Genomic DNA, 23,512 nt, shown 5'->3' on the forward strand with positions numbered 1-23,512 from the left:
GAAATAGGAAGAATAAAAAAAAATAACTACATATAAAGACGAAATAGAGAGCAAATTCAAGTGGAGACGTAATATATATAATTTATTAATAAATAAAATTAACAATAAGAATTTTTGAACAGCTGTTGTTTTATTCCTCTATAACATTCCAAAAAGGTTGAAATTCTTTTTTATTGTTTTAAATTAGTACTTTATAAATCATGGTTGAATTTGTGGAGACAAATAAAAATCCTTACTAATTTCTTACTAATATTATAAATGCGAAAGTAACTCTGTTTGTCTGTCTCGCTTTCAGGCCAAAAGTACTGAACCGATTTAACTGAAATTTGGTACACAAACAGTCTAGACCCTGAGAAAGGACATAGGCTACTTTTTAATGCGAATAAAGTGTGGTAAGGGGTTGTAGGAGATGATTCTATTGAAGTATTTGAAATTCGTTATTTTTAAATGTTCGTTATGGAAGTATTATAAATTCATTTTTAATACTGGATTCTCGAAACTTATTTTTTAGGCTGTTCATTAAGTATAAATAAACATAACTACGTTTGTAAAATTGAAACAATAGGGGAAAGTTTATGTAGAAAATAGTTTTTTTTATATTAATACGAGAAATCTTTTTTCTTTGCCTTTTATGGGTTACATTATTATTATTTTTTTCTACATTTGGTCAAGGACACTATAACACGCGGACGAAGTCGCGGACACAACTACTTAGTATATTATATATGAAATTAAATTAAACGAAACGAAACGAAACGAATCGAAACGAAACGAAACGAAACGAAACGAAACGAAACGAAACGAAACGAAACGAAACGAAACGAAACGAAACGAAACGAAACGAAACGAAACGAAACGAAACGAAACGAAACGAAACGAAACGAAACGAAACGAAACGAAACGAAACGAAACGAAACGAAACGAAACGAAACGAAACGAAACGAAACGAAACGAAACGAAACGAAACGAAACGAAACGAAACGAAACGAAACGAAACGAAACGAAACGAAACGAAACGAAACGAAACGAAACGAAACGAAACGAAACGAAACGAAACGAAACGAAACGAAACGAAACGAAACGAAACGAAACGAAACGAAACGAAACGAAACGAAACGAAACGAAACGAAATGAAATGAAATAATTTATTTGCGAAATATTGGTACAGTATTATAATTAATATGATGTTACATGAAATTGATTGATCAGCAATATTTACCATACAGGCATGCAAATTACGTGAAGGTGTGTTACTTAAATATTCTTGGACACTGTAAAAATTACCAAGTGACATCCAATTCTTTAGTTTGCGTTTGAATAACGTATGAGATCCCAGTTCTTTAATCTCTCTTGGAAGATTGTTGTACACTTTGATTGCCATACAGTATACATATATATGATGACGACATTAAACATAAGTTAACGATGAGTGTTATCAGCAATGAATATTTCCCGCGTGATAATACATATCACATTATAACATTACAAACGTATCGCTCGATATATTTGCCGATTGTAATCTGGAACGTGCTCCTGATAAAATACTTATGCAAATCTAAACCATATATATATACACACAACGTCTGTTTGTCTTACTGTATGTTTACAATATTTCCTAATGACTGTGTATTATTGTAAACATGTACAACATTTATTTGAAAAGAATACAATCTGAGTTTCTTGTCAGTTCTTCTCATCTCGAAATCATTCCGAACTGACGGTAGATTTGATATCATAAGAGTCTGTAATAGACCTACATTAATAAAGATATTTTGAATTTGAATTTAAATGTATACTGTCATGATATCAGAACTTGAGACTGATGATGAGAAGATGACTTGATTGATTCTACTACAATATATTTACTGTATCGAATTTAGTTACTTTGAGAAATTCATAGACAATTCTTATTTCACAACAAACTGCCAGAGACTGTACTCAATTTACCAGATAAAAGATTCAAATGTGTCATAAAATGTTTTTATTCAAAGCTTATTATAAAATTGAATTTGTAAATGATAATTTGTAGAAAGTATCTAACATAAAATTAATATAATAATAATAATAATAATAATAATAATAAAGCCTTTCAAAGTCCAACCCCGCGTCCGAGCTGATCATCTAGCTCACGTGAAAGGCGGTCACGCGTATATATAAAACCTACGCGGCCAAAGGGGCCATGGCAATTATAAAGATGGCTAGTGTAAATAAAGAAAACGGAATAGGGTCGCTGCCCGGGGGCCGCCGGGGCACGTCTACAACTGGCGGTAGGCGTGACAGAATGCAAGCCAGCCGACCGGCCACACCACCTGGCCGGTCCGACCCCTTGCCATCGACATCAGCTGGCTTGGCACCGGCAGGACCGTCACAGGCCCAGCAATCGGCGCCCGCCACTGGTGGTACACGTCGCATGAGATGGTCGAGAGCCATGAATGAAGACCTCATGCGAGCGTTCTACAGGGCTACAGGGACGGAAACAGGCAGAACAGGATACAGGGCAGTAATGCACCGCGAGTTTTTTTTTACCGGAGCTAATCGTCTCGGAACAGAACCTAGCCGATAGAGTTCGGTACATACAGCGCTCTGGTATGTTTAGCGCGACCGAACTCGAACGATTGCGAAGTGAAGTTGTTCCAGAAGCAGACCCCACGACCGTGGAGCAACCCATCTCAGACGTGCTACCTAACGTAGAGATGGTTGCCGAAAGGCCTTCAGAACCGAATGCGGACGGAACAACTTCCCAGGATATAGAGCATATGAGGAGCATACTAGAAGGGGCGATTCTAGAGATCCGAAGAACTCCCCTTGAAGAGAGACCGAAGCTTCCCCGGCTACATCCAAATGTGGCGACGCGGGATGCCATTGAGGCCGCAAATGGACTGCTGCCTCAATACCTTGAGGGCAGCGGTGACCTGGGAGAGACGAGTTCAATCCTCTTTGCCGCTGCATTGGCAGTATGCCGATATACTAGCGCAAAAATGCCCCGGGCTGGACGTAATATCCAAAGGGATAATGCGAAACCAGCCTGGAAAAGAAGGATTGAGCGACGGATCACCCAGGCCAGGGTCCTCATTGGCAGACTGCTCTGCTTCAGGGAGGGCAATACACGCCCGAGAATTATGCGCTCCGTAAAAAAGGCCTTTGCTGGGACAGGTGTACGTCTGTTCCAGCCGGACTTCGGACAAAAACTTACGGAGCGTATAGACGACCTGAAGCAAAAGGTCGCTGCATGGGGGAAGTGACTCCGACGGTACTCTGAGAGGGTCGAGAGGTATCAACAGAATCGTCTCTTTATGAGTGATCAACGGAAGTTTTATAGAAACTTGGAGCGCCCAAAACTACAGCCCACAGGACAAAGACCCGAAACAGCCAATTTCGTCGCCTTCTGGCGACAGCTGTGGTCTGAACCTGTGGAACATGAGGAGGGCGCATGGATGCACGGTGTCGAGGAAGCATGTGCTCGAATAACACCGATGAACGTCATTGCCATTACGCAGGAGGACGTGGTTGCTGCGATCCGTCGGGCTCCGAACTGGAAAAGTCCGGGAATCGACGGATTGCAACACTACTGGTTAAAGGCGTTCTCGGCCAGCCATGCAACCTTAGCCGTGCAATTCCAGAGTGCCCTCGAAAACAGGGCGCTCCCGAACTTCCTTACAATCGGGATCACTCATTTAGCTCCTAAGACGGACGATACCGCGGATCCATCTAAATATCGCCCCATAACTTGTCTTACGACAATATATAAGACGTTAACATCTGTTCTGAGCGCTAAGATCTCTCGTCATGTGTACGAAAACAAGATCCTATCTAGCGCTCAGAACGGATGCAGGGGCGGTAGCCGCGGATCGAAGGAGCTTCTCCTATGATGCTGTATGGCCAAGTGGTTAAGCGGAACCGTCGGAATTTCTCCGCTGCTTGGATAGACTATAAAAAGGCGTTCGATTCCGTGCCCCACTCATGGCTCCGGAGGATACTCGAGCTGTACAAGATAGACGGTACGGTTCGGGGATTCCTGGAGACATGCATGGAGCAATGGACGACGATCCTGACTATCCAGGGCGAGCGATTGACGGATACCGCTGACCGGATTGAGATTAAGAGGGGAATATTCCAGGGCGATTGTTTGAGTCCACTTTGGTTTTGCCTGTCCCTGAATCCTCTCAGTACTTTACTGGAGAATTCGGGGACTGGATTTCAGTATCGGAGAGGAGGTACACGAGTGTCTCACCTTCTGTACATGGATGACTTGAAACTACTAGCTCCGAGTGTCGAACGCCTGACGGAGCTATTAAATATTGTAAACGATTATAGCAGCTCTGTTAGGATGGCACTCGGAATAGACAAGTGCGCGGTTCTCCATGTGCAGAGGGGACGGGTCAATCAAACTGAAGGGATCGTTACAGATCCCTCCAACATCAAAACCCTCTCCGACGCTGAAACATACCGGTATCTGGGCATGTCACAAAACATCGGTGTGAGGGAGACGGATATGAAACAGTCAATCCGTGAGGAATTTTTTGCGCGCCTTACAAGAGTACTGAAAAGTTCCTTGTCGGGTGCCAATAAAATCCGAGCATATAACGGCTGGGTCATACCCGTACTCCTTTACACTTTTGGCGTGCTCAGATGGTCTCAAACCGAACTCGAAGCCCTGGATCGGAAAGTCCGCACAACTATGACCCTCCATAGAATGCATCACCCGAAATCGTCAGTCATGAGGCTGTACATCCCGCGGAAGGCTGGTGGTCGAGGCTTGTTAAGCGTTAAGACCATGCACAACCGCGAGATTGACAGCCTCAGGACATATTTTCTGGAGAAAAGAGACGAGGGTTTGCATAGAGAGGTCATAGAATGTGACAAAGGATTCACCCCTCTTTCTCTGGCTAAAGAGGACTGGCGAAAACCCGAAGTCCTGGGTACCTCTCAGCGGGAGGCCGTGTGGAAAGAGAAGGAGTTGCACGGAAGGTTCTTCAAAGCCCTTCACGGGCCGTACGTCAACACGAAGACCTCCGTGCACTGGCTACAGTTCGGTGATCTCTTCGGAGAGACCGAGGGTTTTGTCTGTGCAATACAGGATCAGGTGGTTAAGACGAACAATTACCGAAAGCACATTCTGAAGGATGGCACTGAGGACATCTGTCGGGCATGTCGCCATCCCGGAGAGTCACTCAGACATGTGCTTTCGGGTTGTTCAGCTCTTGCCAACACTGAGTACTTGCACAGGCACAACCAGGTAGCCAAAATACTCCATCAAGAACTAGCTCTGAAGTACGGCCTCGCGAATGAGAGGTTGCCGTACTATAAGTACGAGCCCCAGCCGGTCCTCGAAAGCGGCAGCGTCAAGCTCTACTGGGACCGATCCATCATCACGGACAGGACTGTTCTTGCGAACAAACCTGATATCGTGGTGATGGATCGGGCACTTTCGAGGGTGTTTTTGGTGGACATCACCATACCGCATGACGAGAACCTCGTGAAAGCCGAAACTGAGAAAAAGAGAAAGTACCTCGACCTGGCTCACGAGGTGACCGAAATGTGGTGGGTGATGTCCACCGAAATCATTCCAATCGTTATGTCGGTGAACGGTCTTATCCCAACCAGTCTGGAACAACATCTCAGACGGTTGGGATTCCGGGGCGGTTCACTCCCGGGAAAGATGCAGAAAGCGGTGCTGTTAGATTCTGCCCGCATTGTACGCCGGTTTCTGTCCCTGGGGCCCTGAACCCCGGCCGACTGTGCTTCTGCCGGGGGTATGTTGCCATCTCCTCTCCTTAAGAGGGGAGATGAGAATTTTTGGGAAAAAAAAAAAATAATAATAATAAAAGAATAATCTCAGGACAATTCACACAGGGCCATCTCGACCCAAGTTAAGCTAGCTAAAGCTTGTGTTATGGGTACTAGACAACTGATACAAATACATAGATAATTTTTTTTCGTAAATACATACTTAGAAAACACCCAGACAGATACAAACAATCATACTCATGAATACAAATGTTTGTGCCGTGCGATGAATCGAACCCGCGACCATCGGTTAGTAAAGCGGTAAGCTAAATCACTAGACCACCGAGTATAAATTAAAAAATTTACACATCTTTTACTTTCGGAGTTGTGTTTTTAAGATTTCTTTAGTTTATATGTTGATACATCCTTAACAACATATTCTATGAATATTTCATTACAATAGCATTCAGAACCGAGCAGCCAGAATCATGTATCATAGATGTGTGTGTATATATACACTAGTATACATAATACTATATATATGGTACACTAGTAATTACTAAGTTGATTCACGAATTTAAGAAAATATATATAATTGTCATTGGGAGAACTGGCATCTAAGACACAGGCACGGCCTAGTTTAGATGCTAGTGGCACTAATAAATTTAAACCAATGATTTGTCTTACATGATATTCTAATATAATAATTGTAGCTACTATAATAATTATAGCTAATGTAATCAACGTCTATGTGATAGACTCGACCCATTGGCTCAGCGGCGAGATATTGCATCTCTGTGCATTTTCTACCGCATAAATCACGGGGAGTGTTCTGAGGTATTGTTCGGATTGATACCAGCTGCTGAGTTTCACCACCGCTACCCACCAGAAACGAAAACATCATCCTGATCATCTGGATGAAGGCAGTCCTCCACAATACGGTTTTCCAGAAACCTTTTGCCACGAACAACCACATTGTGGAATCACCTTCCAGCAATGGTATTTCCGAACCGATACGATATTAAAACCTTCAAGAAAAGAGCTTATTCCTTTTTAAAAGGCCGACAACATACTTGCCATTCCCCTGGTGTTGCGGGTGCTCATGGGCGGCGGTAATCACTTACCATCAGGTGAGCCGCATGCTGGCTTGTCCCTGTGTTATAAAAAAAAAGCCTATAGTTCTAGCAAGTTTCATAAAAAGGAGAGCCAAAAGAAGAGAGAGAAAAAGACGTACAAATTTTTTCCTTCACATATTAACATTACGTACTTTTTCATTCTTCAGCCGATGTTACGTTAAACCATCACACAAATGGACAAACAGATAATAACGACTTTATGTATGCTATCCTTAAATATGTATTTATGTAGTGCAGCAAGAAAGTGCGGGCAGATCCGGGATCATAGTCGCGTATTGGCCATTATGATAAGAGTCATGTACTGTAGTTATCTGTCCGCCGCATCATTGTGAGTTGTTAACGTCGATAGAGGCGTACGTGTACCACTACCACGCACCTGTCACTGTCACCATCTATCAACTATAAGGTGAGACATTCTTTTTTCGAAACAATTTTTATTTTAATATTTTCTGAAAAAAAAAAGTTTTTTTTTCGTCACTGTCACTATCTATCAACTATAAGGTAAGATAATTTTTTTTTCGAAACAATTTTATTTTCTATAAAAAAATTTTTTTTTACGGACTTGGAAACAAATAGTTTCTCTCGGAAAGAGACAACCCTTGCTTATAGTTGGGGTTGTTAGTAATGTGGACTAATAATCTCATTGCTAATCGTCACTCAACTGTAAGGTAAGATATTTTTTTTTTTCGGAACAATATATTAAAAAAACAATTACGGTTTGGGAAATAAATTGATTCTCATGGAATGAGACAACCCTTTCTTATAGTTGGGATTGTTAGTAATGTGAACTATTAATCTCATTGCCAACTATAAGGCATGACAAAGTATTTCTAAAAAAAAATTGATTTTAAAATTTTTTTATAAAAAAAATTGGAAATGGTAAGAGACAACCCATGTTTATAGGGGGAAAGGATTGTTAGTAATGGGGTTACCCATTGCTAGTAATGTACCATGTCATATTAACCTCCATGCGGTTCCCCCTGGAAACCATCGCGATAAATTTATGGTGAATTTACCACGATGGTGAACTCACCTGACCATAAGGTCAGGTGAGTCTTATCGTCCTCCACCGGTGCTCCTCCAGAACAAACATATTTAAGTATTTATATCAGTTGTCTAGTACCCATAACACAAACTCTGCTTACTTTGGGACTAGAAGACGCTGTGTTAATTATTCTGGATTATTATTAAAAGAAGCGATTCCTCAATGAACAAGGTACCACAATAAACCCAGGTAGGACATTTTTTGCTGCGTGTACAACTTGTTCAAAGGTGATGCTACTCCCTTCTTCTTCTTCTTCATGAGCCGTCTCCTACTGAAGATTGGCGATCATCCATCCTAATTTCATCCACTGCTGTTCTGGACTACTCACTAGAGAGACACCAGATGGTCTCTCGCACAGCGGTTAAATAAAGCTGAACGATGATCTTCATATTCATCATCATCTCAGCCCGGAAGACGTCCACTGCTGAACAAAGGCCCCCAAAGATCTCTGATACCAATAGATTTATATTATTTTCTGGGCAACGCGCACGTAACACCCCTGGTGTTTCTGGCGTCCATAGGCTACGGCGAGCATTTACCATCAGATGAGCCATATGCATCTTTGCCACCATAGTAGGATAAAAAAAATATTTTGTTTAATTCAGCTGCCATTAGCATGTGAGACCATAAATATACAGTGCGGAAACCTGACCATCGCTTCTGGAAGCTTTACGACGTTCCCCATTCCCCAACCAAATTGGGTCTACATGTATATTGTGACACGTGTATCTCCTCTAATCGGGGCATCATCAGGCAATGAATAGTGTTCTAACACAGCTTGAAAGCTATAAAAATAAACATTTTCATTTTATAGTATAAACATAAAACATATAGTATAACAAAAACTACTGAACCGATCATCATGAAATTTTGTACACATGTTCTTGGAGGTATTGGAATGAGCATACGATACTTTTTGTTTAAAAATAAACATGCGAGCGAAGCCGCGTATGAAAGCTAATATATTATAGTTAAAACAAAAAATTAACATTTACATTTTTACTTCATCATTGTCTCTCCAATGATGTGACTACAAATATCAGATTAAATTAATATGTGGTGGTAGACTTATCGTCTTACCACTTTCTTCTTTCTGTGCCGTACCCTACTGAAGGTTGGCGATCTCAATTGTGTCCAACGCTTCATGGGCTCCCTAAACTATGGTCGAGCGCAGTGATGGCTGGCTCATCCGTCATACTCGTGAACGAGTGCTGCTTGTAGGGTCTGCTCTTATCACTACGACTGATTTAATCTTATTGCATATTTATATTTGACCCAAAAAATTTGTGCTTGTTGGTAGTTTGTCACACGTTTCGACTTGTAAATGTAAACTTACAAGGATTATTTAAAAGAGCAACACGCAAGTTTCTTGCTCGTTCTTCTTGTGATGAAACAGCTTTCCGAAGGAGTGGTAGATAAAAAACAAATTGTTATGACTATTCAAAAGTGCTTAAATTAAGTTTATTTGAATAAATGATTTTCTATTCTATTCTATTAGTACATTCTTTAATCGTGCGGCGTCTGCTTGGTCTTCCTTATCACATTAGATTCAAATACTTCTCATACGATATGTTCTTGATAGAACGATTGTGGTCATAATGTATGAGTGAGAGGAAGATATCATCCGTCTTACGACATCTCTCCATTTCGCCTACTGGTACATTCTGGTACACTCGTGCAGTGGACCGCCTACCGATTTTTATTTCATGCATAATACTGGAATGCTAGCAGGGCACCAGTAGAGGATGATAAAATGAGCATGAGGTCAGATCAGTTAGCCCATCCTAATCAGGATGGGCTAATTCTGGGGCTTCTCTGGTTATTTAATCAAATAACCAGAGAATCACGATGGTTTCCAGGGGAAACCGCGTGGAGGTCGAGCTAACATGGTACATTGTTAGGAATGGGGCTATTCGATCTCATTACAAACGAAAGAAATGTGGACATAATAATAGTTGCGAGCAATACAACATCGACACTTAACAATGCCTCTGCCTGCCCCATGGGCTAAGAGTCGTGAAAGTATTATTATAGTAATGATAATTACTTTAAATTAATTATTACTAACGATGAGGTTTGATAATAATAATCAAATGATTAAATTCTTGTAATTAGGTACATTTTGTATCGCAGCCCTTTTAGATTGTAATATTTTATCTTCTATAAATATTGGGTTACATTTATTTTAAACTGACTTCAGAATAAGAAGTAGTTTCTGTATTCGACAGTATTTTTCTTGCATGTGTCATCTTAAGTATCTTTCTAGATAAACTAAACTGAACTGATCTTCTTGTGGTCCTTTAGATATAAATTTTACTAAGCTCTAGCCTACTGGTCAGGTTCACTTAAATATGCATAGTTATATATTTGTCTATATGAAAATCCTTACCGATTCAAGACATTTTTGTGGTCTAAATATGCGTATAATTTTTCAATAATAACCCCTGGATAATATATACAGTGCCATGCAGTCCTAAGCTAAGCATAGCCATATTTCTATAACACAAAGTTTAAAACATATATATATATAATTATAAATGTAAACCTAAATATTTTATAATTTAATATTTTTTGTAAATAATCATACTCATGTATATAAAATAAATAAATAAAATGTTTGTAACGTGCGGGAAATCGAACTTGCGACCATTGGAAAGTAAGGCAGTGTGCTAGTGCGCTTGCGTTTATTTAGAAACTTAAAAACACACGCACCCACATTGTGGAATCATCTTACTGTAAAAAAAATAAAGATAAATTAAAGATATTCAAACAGGATTTTCAAAAAAACACTAGGAAGTTTCTTGCTATTTCTTCACAATTGATATAAATAAAGAATCTTGAATCTTGAATCTATACTGAACTGGATGGTAGGGAAAAAATATTAATACAAGAACGATTATAAATGCCTAATTTGGCCTACAGGAACAATTTTTTTTTTATTTAATTTGATTTGATTTGTTACAGCATGGCCGCAGTAGCTCGGTACACGTGGGAGGAGGTGGCCACCCACAACGGCAAGAACGGCTCCAGCATCTGGATCGTCTACAAGGACTCCGTTTATGACGTCACCAAATATATCCACGAGGCAAGTGTATAGTTTATCGATGATGAAGTTTCTTTTATAAATGACTAGCTTTTACCCGCGGCTTCGCTTGCATTGAATCTATTAACTAACTTAATTACTGGCTGCTAGGTGGCTCTGAAGTAGCAAAATGTTGATATTTATTTTTTTTTGTTTTTTATCAAAAATATCGCGTCGGTCGATCGTCCCGGGTTCGATTCCACGCACAACGCAAACATTTGTATTCACGAGTATGATTGTTTGTATTGGTCTGCGTGTTTTCTATGTATAATATGTGTGTACTTATAAAAAAATGTATATGACTATTTATATCGGTTCTTTAGCTCATATATAACACAAGTTCTGCTTAGTTTTGGTACTATATGTGAATTGACCACAGTTCTAAAAAAAATATGGTTTACATTTTAATTCCCTACAAAAACAATTGATTCAGATATATCAAAAATTGTGCAATCGTATTTGAAAATTGATAATGCAGACATTTCAAGATTTCAGTTTGAGCGCTCATTGAAAACGCATCTTTAAAGTTATTGTCATACGGTGCAATTCAGATGTGCAATTGCATTTGACATTCTCAAGTGAGCTGTCATTCTGCCGGCGGTTTCCCGCCAAAATCTGACATTTCCCGTAACGCTTCTATTTCGTCTATGGTTTAAGAAAAAAATGTTTAGAGATATTATAAATTAGTAATAAAGCCCCAAGTTTTACCATAAATTAAAGAGCTCAGGTTTTAATTTGTGTTAATTTGATCAATAAATCATGACACAGCTATATATTTAAATAGATAACATAATTTTTTACAGCTAATCTCGCGATGTGAATTGTACTTTGTTAGATAAGATATCGGTTGTCTGAACCTATTACCACAGTCATGTTTCGATCGTTAATCACTGTTTTTGTTGGTATTGTCGGAAAACTCTTTGTTAGTAGGGGCTGTATTTAAACTCAAGTTGTTGTATTGATAGTATAATATAATATATATAATATAAATAATCTTTATTGTGCACAGAAAAATTTAAAAAAAAATCTTAATTTTATTTTAATAAGCAATCTCTTAAGATGAGCACGTATGATGCGTGAACTAGTATGACGTTAACTTTATTTAATACTGCTTTATTAAATGAATAATCAAAATCCGTAATGTTAATTCTTTTATGCCATAATGGAGACTTAATACAGTTATCTGTCTTTTATTCTTTGTAATCAAATTAAACAATATATTATATAAAGATTTATGATCAAATATTGAAATCAAATCGATTAGTAATTTGTATTCTATAATAATAAAGGACCAATAAAGATAGGTGAAAGTTAGTTATGACTCGACATTTTTGTTCTGTTTCGTAAACAGCAATTAACAACCGTTTCTTAGAAAAATGTTTATACAAGATTATAAATGATTAATTGTTTTGTATACTTAATATATTTATTGGAGACGCCGCGGAATGTTCGAGAAGTTTTTTCTTTTTTATAATAAAAAAAATAAAAACAATATCGTTGATCTATGCTTGAAGTTCTAATTTCAAAATGAATAATTGAAATTTTGAGATATATTATAGTATATTTGATTTCGCAAACATAAAATAAAATTTAAATATAGTTCAAGCAGAAAATTACACAATATGTATACGTATAAATAAAATTGCAGTCTCTGTTTGTAATATTGAAATAACCATTTTTTACTACATGCATATGAATATAAATACGGTGGAATATAATTGAAATGTGGTGTTGGAGAAGGATGGAAAGATAAAGAATGAGGAAGTGCTTAAAAGGGGTAACTAAAAGAGACAGATCATAGATATGATAGATCATAGATTACCGCTAAAAAGAATCCATTTATCGTATCTCCTCAATTTCAAGATACTCTCCTTGATGTGAAGCCAAATCTCGAGGTCCTTGGCGTTGATATATCCAGTGACGTTCAGTTTTGCGGTCATTTGAAGGACAAGGCTAAAATAGCCTCAAAAAAGCTTGGTGTGCTCAGTAGAGTGAGACGGTATTTCACGGCGGCCCATCGCTTGCAATTATACAAGGCGCAGATCCGGCCGCACATGGAATACTGTTCTCATCTCTGGGCGGGAGCACCACAATACCAGCTACTTCCATTTGACCGTATTCAGAACCGAGCAGGCAGAATCATTGGTAATCAACGTCTATGTTACAGACTCGACCCATTGGCTTTGCGGCGAGATATTGCATCTCTGTGCATTTTCTACCACATATATCACGGGGAGTGTTCTGAGGAATTGTTCGGATTAATACCAGCTGCTGAGTTTCACCACCGTACCACCCGCCAGAAACTGAAATACCATCCTGATCATCTGGAAGAATGGCGGTCTTCCACAGTGCGGTTTTCTAGAAACTTTTTGCCTCGCACAACCACATTGTGGAATCACCTCCAGCAATTGTATTTCCGAACCGATACGATATTGAAACCTTCAAGAAAAGAGCTCATTCCTTTTAAAAGGCCGACAACGTACTTGCAATTCCCCTGGTGTTGCGGGTGCTCATGAGCGGCGGTAATCACTTACCATTAGGCGAGCCGCATGCTCGTTTGTCCCCTGTGTTATAAAAAAAAAATATTATTGGGAATAGGCGGCGAAAAATGTTGGGGCACTTGATACGACATGATGACCTTATCTATACATATAAATAAAATTGGGGTGTCTGTTTGTAATATTGAAATAACTGTTTGTTACTACATGCATATAAATACGGTACATACACATATACATATACATTTTTTTACAATTTTTGTCTGTTTGTTTATCCGGTTAATCTCTGAAATGGCTGGACCGATTTTGACGTGACTTTTTACGGCAGGTAGCTGATGTAATAAGGAGTACCTTAGGCTACTTTTATTTTAGAAAAATAAAGTTAAATGCGATTCCCTCAAAACCTCGACCAGGTTTGAACACAAAGTTTTGTAATGCTGAATGCAAAGATAGAATAAAAGTCACTATTACAATATATATAGCTATATAAAACTCTCGTAACACTGTTTTTTACTGAATTGAAAGGCTAGTGCGATTGTTATGATATTTTTGGTATTTATTTATTTATTTAACCTTTGCATTCCATAATTTTAACTTGACCTATGATACACAATATATATAATTAATTATATAATAATTACTTGTTGGTAGATTCAAGTATATAACTAAGTCCCGTCAGCTTGTTTACCATTTTAGTTACATAAAACAAGAATATCCGCTTCCATCCGTCCGTCCCCGTGTTGCTGCATAAAGCTGAGTAAGCAATTTTTTCAGCGATGCGGTGGCTGCAAAACAGCGTTGCACTGTATACTATGTTATATTGGCTACTAGCTACCCACCCCGTGTTCAGGTACAGGTGTATATGTACTATACATATAAACCTTCCTCTTGAATCACTCTATATACTAAAAAAATCGCTTCAAAATCCGTTGCGTAGTTTTCAAGATTTAAGCATACATAGGGACAGATAGCGACAGCGACTTTGTTTTATACTATGTAACTAGTTACTCGCCCCGGCTTCGCACGGGTATACATGTATTATATATATAAACCTTCTTCTTGAATCACTCTATGTATTAAAAAAATCGCTTCAAAATCCGTTGCGTAGTTTTAAAGATTTAAGAATAGATAGGGACGGACAGACAGCAACTTTGATTTATACTATGTAATGACTGTAACCTCCTTTATCAAATCATATAAAAAATAATTTATTCATGTTGAACATTTTAGTAATGACGAGCATGCATGGCAATAGTTTTCATGTTCGGGATTTTCATTTAATGTTAGACATAGACACCTATATAAATATACGTTGTATATAAACTGGCTTTTAAAAAAAAATCAATTAAGTTTCTTGCCAGTTCTTCTCAATTGAATCTGTATACTGAACTGGACGATAGGGATAAAATTGTAATATTATGAAGATTTTGTGTATATTTATTTAGTTTGGTGTAAATAGTAACATTGTTTGCAATTCCGTTGCAGCATCCTGATGGACCAGATTCAATAATGGAAGTGGCCGGGAAGGACTCCACCAAGGACTTCGACGCTGCCGGCCACTCATCCGACGCGAGGCACATCCTCGCCAAGTTGAAGATTGGTGAAATTGTTGAGGTAACTAATTTTTTTATTACTCTAACACTAGAAATAAAGAATATACATATTACTAATCATTGTATTGATACACATGTATGTTGTTACGGAAGAACTGTATTAAGGCTGGTTAAAAATGAGACACGTTCCTAGATGATATAAAATAAGTGTAATCAGCTCTCTAGCAAAAATATAAAGACAAAGAATATGCCGTAAGAAAACAAACGGTATATGAAAACGTCAAAATATAAAATTCAAATATATATAAAAACATAAAAACTATCAAAAAGGTTGCCATCGGCAACACATGTCTATGTGTATATATTATTATGTCTTCATCCTCTTGAAAATAGCCTATATGTTATTCTGATGTAAAAGCTATATTACCGTAAAGTTTCATCAAAATCTGTTCAGTAGTTTTTGCGTGAAAGAGTAACAAACATCCATCCATACACACAAACTTTCACGTTGAGAATAGTAAGAAACGTATATGACGTCATATACTATATATATGAAAGCCTCGTGGGTCTAGTGGCTTAGTACACTGATTGATGGACACTACCGATAGTCGTGAGTTCGATTCCTCGCACGGTACAAACACGTATTCGTGTGTATGTTGTTTGTATCTGTCTGGGTGTTTTCTATGTATATATGTGAATATATAGTTTATATTATTTTGGGTAGAACTAGAAAGCGTTGTAGGGCAGTAATGGCGAAAATATATATTTATAAATAATTAGGCAAACAAAATCTATGTACATATATAATTTATGTTATATAAATATAATATATACTTTAAACATACACATATATATTGAAATATATAAATTATACAGAATAAATACATAAATACGCTAAATATAGTTGTACCTACTTAACTCAACGCCAAACAGTTAAAGCTCATTTTGACGATCAACAGGTAATTAAATAGTTTCGTTTTAATTTGTTTGTTTTATTTGTATTTACAAAATATATTTATTCTTCGTTACACTACTTATTAATATTATAAACTCGAAAATTTGTGAGTATGGATGTATATTTGTTACTCTTATACGCAAAAACTACTGAACATATTTTGATAAAACTTTACAGCAATATATCTTATACATTACAATAACATATATTACTATAAATTACACGGGGGTAAAACTGCGGGGGTAAAAACTGTATAATAGGCGAGCTGAATGCTATATGGCATTCTCTATCAGCTAACCAGTAATGGGAAGAGACAGTACACATTTACATGTATCTATGTATTAATTTAATTATTTATAAATTTACATATAATAAATCAACATGTATTGTTATAATACATCACACGGTAGAACCAGCTTCCGATGCAGCCAAGTTGTTGTTCTGGATGGCATCATATTCGTTTAAGTTATTTAATTGATATTTAGTTTATTTTTGTTATTTAGTATAGGTACGATGGGATCGTCATCGTCACATTTTGTGCACAAAAATTAAAAAAAAAATAATAAAGAGAAAAAAAAAATAACAATATACACATAGACTCTGTTTAAAGAGTATAGTAATTTCGTAGATGACTCATTTACAAAATGAACTTTAAAATTTCAGTCTGTTGTAGCATATACAACATAACTTCTACAGTATGTCTGCTAAAAATTATTTTACTGTATAATAAGCTTTCTATCTTTATATCTCTTTGCCAGATATTAGATATTAGAATAGAATAGAAAATACTTTATTCAAATAAACTTAATTTAAGCACTTTTGGATAATCAAACAACATTTTATTAATATACCGCTCATTCGGAAAGCTGTCTCGTCACAAGAAGAAACTTGTGTGTTGCTCTTTTAAATAATCCTTGTAAGTTCACATTTTTCAAGTCGAAACATGTCAATACAAACTACCAACCAGCACATTAGTGCTGGTTGGTATCTGATTTACTCTTATTGTATATTCATGAATATACAATAAGAGTTAACTCGAGTTGCGCATAATTCGAGTTAACTCGAGTTGAATTCTGCCAACTCGAGTTGGAAGAATTCAACTGGTAAATGAATGAATCAAGTGAAAGAGCGAGAGCATGATTCTGTCATCGAACCGACAATGACATGAAATTTTCCGATCATTTCATATCATACAATTTTCACTCGTCACAAATATTTTAATATTGATTTGAGGTTGTTTTAATTTTTTTTTACATATTCGTCCGATTATGTTATCAATAAAATGATTATGCGTTCTATAAGTCCTTCCGCGGCTTTAAAGTGCCATTTCTACTCGCCCCCTAAAGTTCGGTGAAGCTTTCAAAGCTAGCAGCGCCTAAAAACATTAGAATTGTTCGAAAAAATAAAAAATAAACTTTTTATTTCTCGAACTCGAATCAACTCGAGTTAACTCGAGTCATGTTTATTACGAGTTAGCACATCTCTAAGATATTACATTATTATTATAGATATAGATAGATATAGCGGACAGTAATCTTAGTAATCCCTTCCTTCCATCTCGTAAGAGCCTACCCTATCAACTTACGATGATATAAAACAAAAGGCTTCAGTAATAGTGACGCAATGACTTGATCTATTAAATGCAGACGAAACCCGTAGGCATACCAACTGTGTAGCTCAGAAATACAGGAATAGAATAGAATAGAAAATCATTTATTCAAATAAACTTAATTTAAGCACTTTTGAATAGTAATAACATTTTTTTTATCTACCGCTCAGGAGGTCAGTTAAAAAAACAATAATTATAAAGTTCTATTTATCGAGGTCTTCTGAATATTTATCCACACGATAAAAACTACTAGATCAGAAAGAGTAATCTTTTATATCTTTTTATATAAAAAAAAACATCTATTGGAAACAGCAACACATAAGTTTCTTGCTCATTCTTCTTGTGATGCATGCGTTCCGAATGACCGGTAGAATCAAAATATAACTATTCAAAAGTGCTTGTACCTACTGAGTTTATTTGAATAAAGATTATTTCTATTGTTAGGGTTCACATCAATATTGTCGAAAAATCTGATATTTTAAAAATATTAAAAGAAGGTAGTTTTATTATTACTCGGTATCGTTAAACTAGTTGCGTATAACCCCCACTCATATCTTCTCTGTATAAAAGGGAGGGTTTTCGTAAGCCACGGCACCACCTTGACCACACTTTTACACACACACACGACACCATCCTCGCCGGCGAAGACGACGACCTCACACACTTCATATCGCGCATTCAACCGGGCGCCTGAGCGCGCCCGAGCGCTCTACACCGGCGCCTCCAGTCGCCCCTTCGATCGATCCCCTGTCCAAATCAACGGGGATCGATGTTACGACGGCCTGAGCCGAGGTTCGAACCCCTAGTGGTGCCTTCAGACTAAAGTCGTATCCGTCAGGCGGGAGTTGGCCTTCAGCCGCTCCATAAGTCCTTCCGCGGGTTTGGAGTGCCATCTGCACTCGTCCCCTATCGTCCGGTGAAGCTGTAAAGGCCAGCTGCGGCCAACAGCATTAGAGTAGTCCGAGAAAAAAGGCCACGGCAAAGGTCTTTGAGCACAGGATGTGCTGGTTGTATTTTAAACGCTAAAATGAATCGTGTTAGAGACATAGTTAAATTAATGATATATAGTTGTTATTTTATTATAATACATACTTTTACAGTTACTTATACAGTTGATATATCTTACACTATTTTCTATTTTTGTTTTAATACAAGAAGAAATAATCCATATTCAAATAATCTTAATATAAGTACATTTAAGTAGTCATTATTTTTGATTCTACCAATTAATGGTAGTTGTAGCACAATAATTGTAAATTCAGGATTAATCAACATTCAAAGGCATTTATGTGGCAGGTAGAACTGATGACTACAGTTGTTTTAGATTGCTGTATTGTTATCAGATTACGTCCATAAAGCAAATTTTCTCACAAAACAAACAGTTTTGATTGTAACTTGAAATATAACCGCCTACATGAAATATAAATAATTTTAAATCAAATAAACTTAATAACATATAAGCACTTTTTAATAGTCATATTTTTGTTTAACCTACCACTTAATTATAAAGCAGACTCATTATAAGAAGAATGAGCAAGGAACTTACGTGCTGATCTTTTATATGAATGTTGTTTTAAATAAATACACATTAACATGGACGAGGCATGCGACAAGTAACATAGAAATCGCAATGCACTCAATCTTTACGCTAAAAACAACATATAAGTTATTTCTATCTATTCTCTTATCACTACGACTGATTTAATCTTATTGAATATTTATATTTGACCCAAAAAATTAGTGCTTGTTGGTAGTTTGTATTCACACGTTTCGACTTGTAACTGTAAACTTACAAGGATTATTTAAAAGAGCAACACACAAGTTTCTTGCTCGTTCTTCTTGTGATGAGACAGCTTTCCGAACGAGTGGTAGATAAAAAACAAATTGTTATGACTATTCAAAAGTGCTTAAATTAAGTTTATTTGAATAAACGATTTTCTATTCTATTATATTCTATTCTAACCTTGTGCAATGAAATAATATAGTCAGCAATATGAATTTTAGGTTTTTTATACATATTTTACTGCACGCAACCTTTAGCGCCTTTTAATTTAAAAATAATAAACTCATGCCACGGGGTAATAAGCAACATAGTCCAGGCCGCGCATGGCGGACTCATGCAAATAAAATTGTGTGGTTTTAGCGGGATTTCCCGAAAACTATGTCTTTATCGGGAGAATCCCGAAGAATCCAGAGAGTTGGCAACTCTAGTGACATGAGGCGTTCGGGCGGGAGTGATCTCCACGAGGCGCCATCTGGCAACCCATGTACAATCTGTCTTTACTAGGAGAGGAATTACTTAAACTAAATGTTTAGTGCATCACGGAAGAATATACTCATATATAAGAGAAAGACTTTCTAGTTAATATTGTACAATATTTTCTCTCTAACCTAAACAAAATAATTAACATCCTGAGCTACTTTTAGATATCGCTTGTTATAAGACCTTTGTGTATTAAGATATAATAACCTCTACATAATTCAAGTGAGGGCCGCGTGCAGGTCAACCTAATATTTATTTAAATAACTAAATAAATAGTAAAAAAAAAAAAACACTGGATAACGTTGCATTGTGGACCCAGTGCTTCTGGACGTGGACACAGATATATGAATTAAATATATCTACGTATATGTATATTATAAGTTACTAACATAGTTTTATAAGTTTTTACTAACACAATATGGATGTAATCCGAATTAAAATTAAATAAATAAAACTTTAATGTACAAATACACAAATAAGTGTGCACTCGGCGACCTTCACATTGAGGCATTTTCTCCCACTCAACCATGTGGCAAACTGAGATTCGTGTGGGAGGTGCATTATCTATTATATACTTATATATAATACACTAGTTTTTGCCTGCGGCTTCGTTAATTTATCCCCTTAGGGGTGGAATTTATCAAAATCCTTTCTTAGGGCATGTCTACGTCATAGTATCTTTATGCATGCAAAGTCTCAGCCCGATCGGTTTGAAATGAACAACGTTTCATATAAACTTTCATCCAATATTTTAACCCCTTGGGGGTAGAAACGCTAAGAAAGGATTTTGATTAATTCTACCCCCAAAGGGATAAAATAGGGGATGAAAGTTTGTATGTAACTTTGTCAATTTTAAACCGATCGGGCTGAGACTTTGCATGCATAAAGAATTATAACGTAGGCTTTCCCCCAAGAAAGGATTTTGATAAATTCCACCCCTAAGGGGATAAATTAACGCGAGCGAAGTTAGTTAATAAGATCCGAAACTGCAAAATTATTATTAATGTGGTATGGTATCATCATCAGCCCACTGCAGTCCACTGCTGGACATAGGCCTCTCCCAAGGCACGCCACTGGGCACGATCTTCAGCCCTTCTCTGGTATGGTGGTATGGTAATTGTGACTAAAATAAGTAAATCAGAGGAGTGCTACAGGCGTCTATATACCTTAATTAACTGCATGCAAATATTTATGAGAAAAAGATGAATAAACATTACCTCATCGTCTTTATAAGTTCTTTAAGACTTCGATGTCATTGAGGATCAAGAGTCGTTTCTATAGATCCAAAGATACCGATCTTTGCCGACATTTCCATAAATTATAGCTAGTACCTGTCGTTTGAATGAATAATTCTTGAATTAACAAATTTGTCATAACTTATTAACAAGATTTTGTTTTGATGTTGCCTTGAGAATTGTGAGCTATACATAAATAAAATTGGAGTGTCTGTTTGTGTGAAATAACCATTTTTTACTAAATGCATATGAATATAAATACGGTATATACACCAAAATATTTTTTTTACTATTTTTGTCTGTCTGTCTGTTTGTTCAGGATAATCTCTGAAATGGCTGGGCCGATTTTGACGAGACTTTTTTGGCAGGTAGCTGATATAATAAGGAGTAACTTAGGCTATTTATATTTTAGAAAAAAACTTTCATTTTAGAAAAATAAACTTAAATTTCACGCGGACGAAGTCGCGAGTACAGTTAATCTATATATATGAATAAAATTGGAGTGTCTGTTTATAATATTGAAATAATCGTTTTCTACTACATGAATATGAATATAAATATGGTACATAGACCAAAATAACATTTTTTGTCTGTCTGTCTGTTTGTTCCGGCTAATCTCTGAAATGGCTGGACCTATTTTGACGGAACTTTTTTTGAAGGAGTAACTTAGGCTACTTTTATTTTAGAAAAATGGAGTTAAAATCCACACAGACGAAGTCGCGGCTAGTTGTAAATAAATTAATAAATGAATTTACATACTATGGTATATTATAAATAACAGGCATATAGCCATATATACATCATTCTGTACTAGCATTCACTCGGAACTATATAAATAAAATAAAACGGAGTCACACCACCAGGCATAAGTAACAATTTGTTGATACGAGAGAGCACTTCATTTTAGCTTGATTACTTACTTGCTCGTTTGTCTATGTCCACGACAAACATACAACCTATATCATAGACAATATTGTTTGTACCGTATATGTTTATATACGGCCTGTATTGCTGTGAGAATATTTATGTAATTAGTTTATTGTGCCCACAGCTACAGATGATACATGTACAGCTGATTACATCTATTTTACCAACAATGTTACGGAAGGAAGGACTGTATTAAGGCTGGTTAAAAATGAGACACGTTCCTAGGTGAGGTAAAATAGATGTAATCAGCTCGCTAGCAAAAATATAAAAACAATATGGCATAAGAAAACAAACCAGAACGTCAAAATATAAAATTCAAATATATATAAAAAACATAAAAACTATCAAAAAGGTTGCCATCGGCAACAATCTCAAATAATATAATATACTAGTATATTATATAGTGCACTGCACCAAACCGTAAGCAGAATTTAAAGAATATAAAATATTCAATTCACTTCGAATATTGTAATATAATCGCTAATTATTAAAATTGATTACAGGAAGAGAAGAAGTACGATGCCAATGGTAAGAAGAAGAAGAAGGTAGTCGCAGTCCCGCCAGGGAAGAACGCGCGCAGCTGCTGCAACGTCATCACCTGTGGATTAGTAGCGTGATATTAAACGAAAAAATCACCGTCTCCATTCAATAGAAGATGGACCCATTGAAGAAGAGAAGTTCTTCTACCTCGTTCTATCTTACTCTTTACCTGATACATACAAGATATATGATATTACAGAATGTTAATACGTCTACCGTAACCTTCCTGTTGAATCACTCTATCTATTAAAAAACCGCTTCAAAATCCGTTGCGTAGTTTTAAAGATTTAAGCATACATAGGGACGGACAGACAGCGACAGCGACTTTGTTTTGTACTATGTAACTAGCTACTCGTCCCGGCTTCGCAAGGGTGTACATGTATTATATATATAAACCTTCCTCTTGAATCACTCTATCTATTAAAAAACCGCTTCAAAATCCGTTGCGTAGTTTTAAAGATGTAATCATACATATGGACAGACAGCGACAGCGACTTTATTTTATACTATATAATGATTGCATATTAAAAAAAAATGTTAATATTGGTAACGATAATTTTATGGTAAATAAAGATATTTACCCCCTTGATATTTCGATTAGGGTGCACTAACTGTGGTCAAGCTGACTACGACCTGACCAGTACAACCTAGTCAAAACCTCAAGAGAGATAAATACTTTTATTTACCATAACAGAAAATATTTACCATTTTCTCGCATGCTATTACCTCATTGACTGTATAACTCCATCGCTAAATAATTAAAAGAAACTTAGCCAAGATTTTGACATTACTCTCGCCATTTTGTTTTTTTTTCTCCTCTTATGGCTCCGGCAAGTTGTGCTGCCATTAGCCATATTTTGTTTTTTATTTGTTCATAGAGTTAACACTGCCAATTATTACATTTAAAAAACCATAGACAAGAGAATATAAGAAATGTAACGA

At 36.7% G+C, this 23,512-nt stretch overlaps 1 protein-coding gene across 1 annotated transcript; it reads left to right on the top strand.

Annotated features, from left to right (window-relative positions):
- The first annotated feature begins 7,201 nt into the window (after nucleotides 1–7,201).
- On the top strand, nucleotides 7,202–22,978 carry LOC131855175 (uncharacterized). Its single transcript, XM_059206421.1, has 4 exons — nucleotides 7,202–7,269; nucleotides 10,873–10,993; nucleotides 14,974–15,102; nucleotides 22,534–22,978. The coding sequence occupies exons 2-4, from the start codon at nucleotides 10,874–10,876 to the stop codon at nucleotides 22,645–22,647; spliced, it is 363 nt and encodes a 120-aa protein (XP_059062404.1). The 5' UTR covers nucleotides 7,202–7,269; nucleotide 10,873; the 3' UTR covers nucleotides 22,648–22,978.
- The last annotated feature ends 534 nt before the right edge of the window (nucleotides 22,979–23,512 follow it).

The sequence above is a fragment of the Achroia grisella genome, unplaced genomic scaffold (assembly GCF_030625045.1).
Source record: "Achroia grisella isolate CSIRO2021 unplaced genomic scaffold, CSIRO_AGI_Agris_v1 utg1314, whole genome shotgun sequence".
Classification (NCBI taxonomy): domain Eukaryota; kingdom Metazoa; phylum Arthropoda; class Insecta; order Lepidoptera; family Pyralidae; genus Achroia; species Achroia grisella.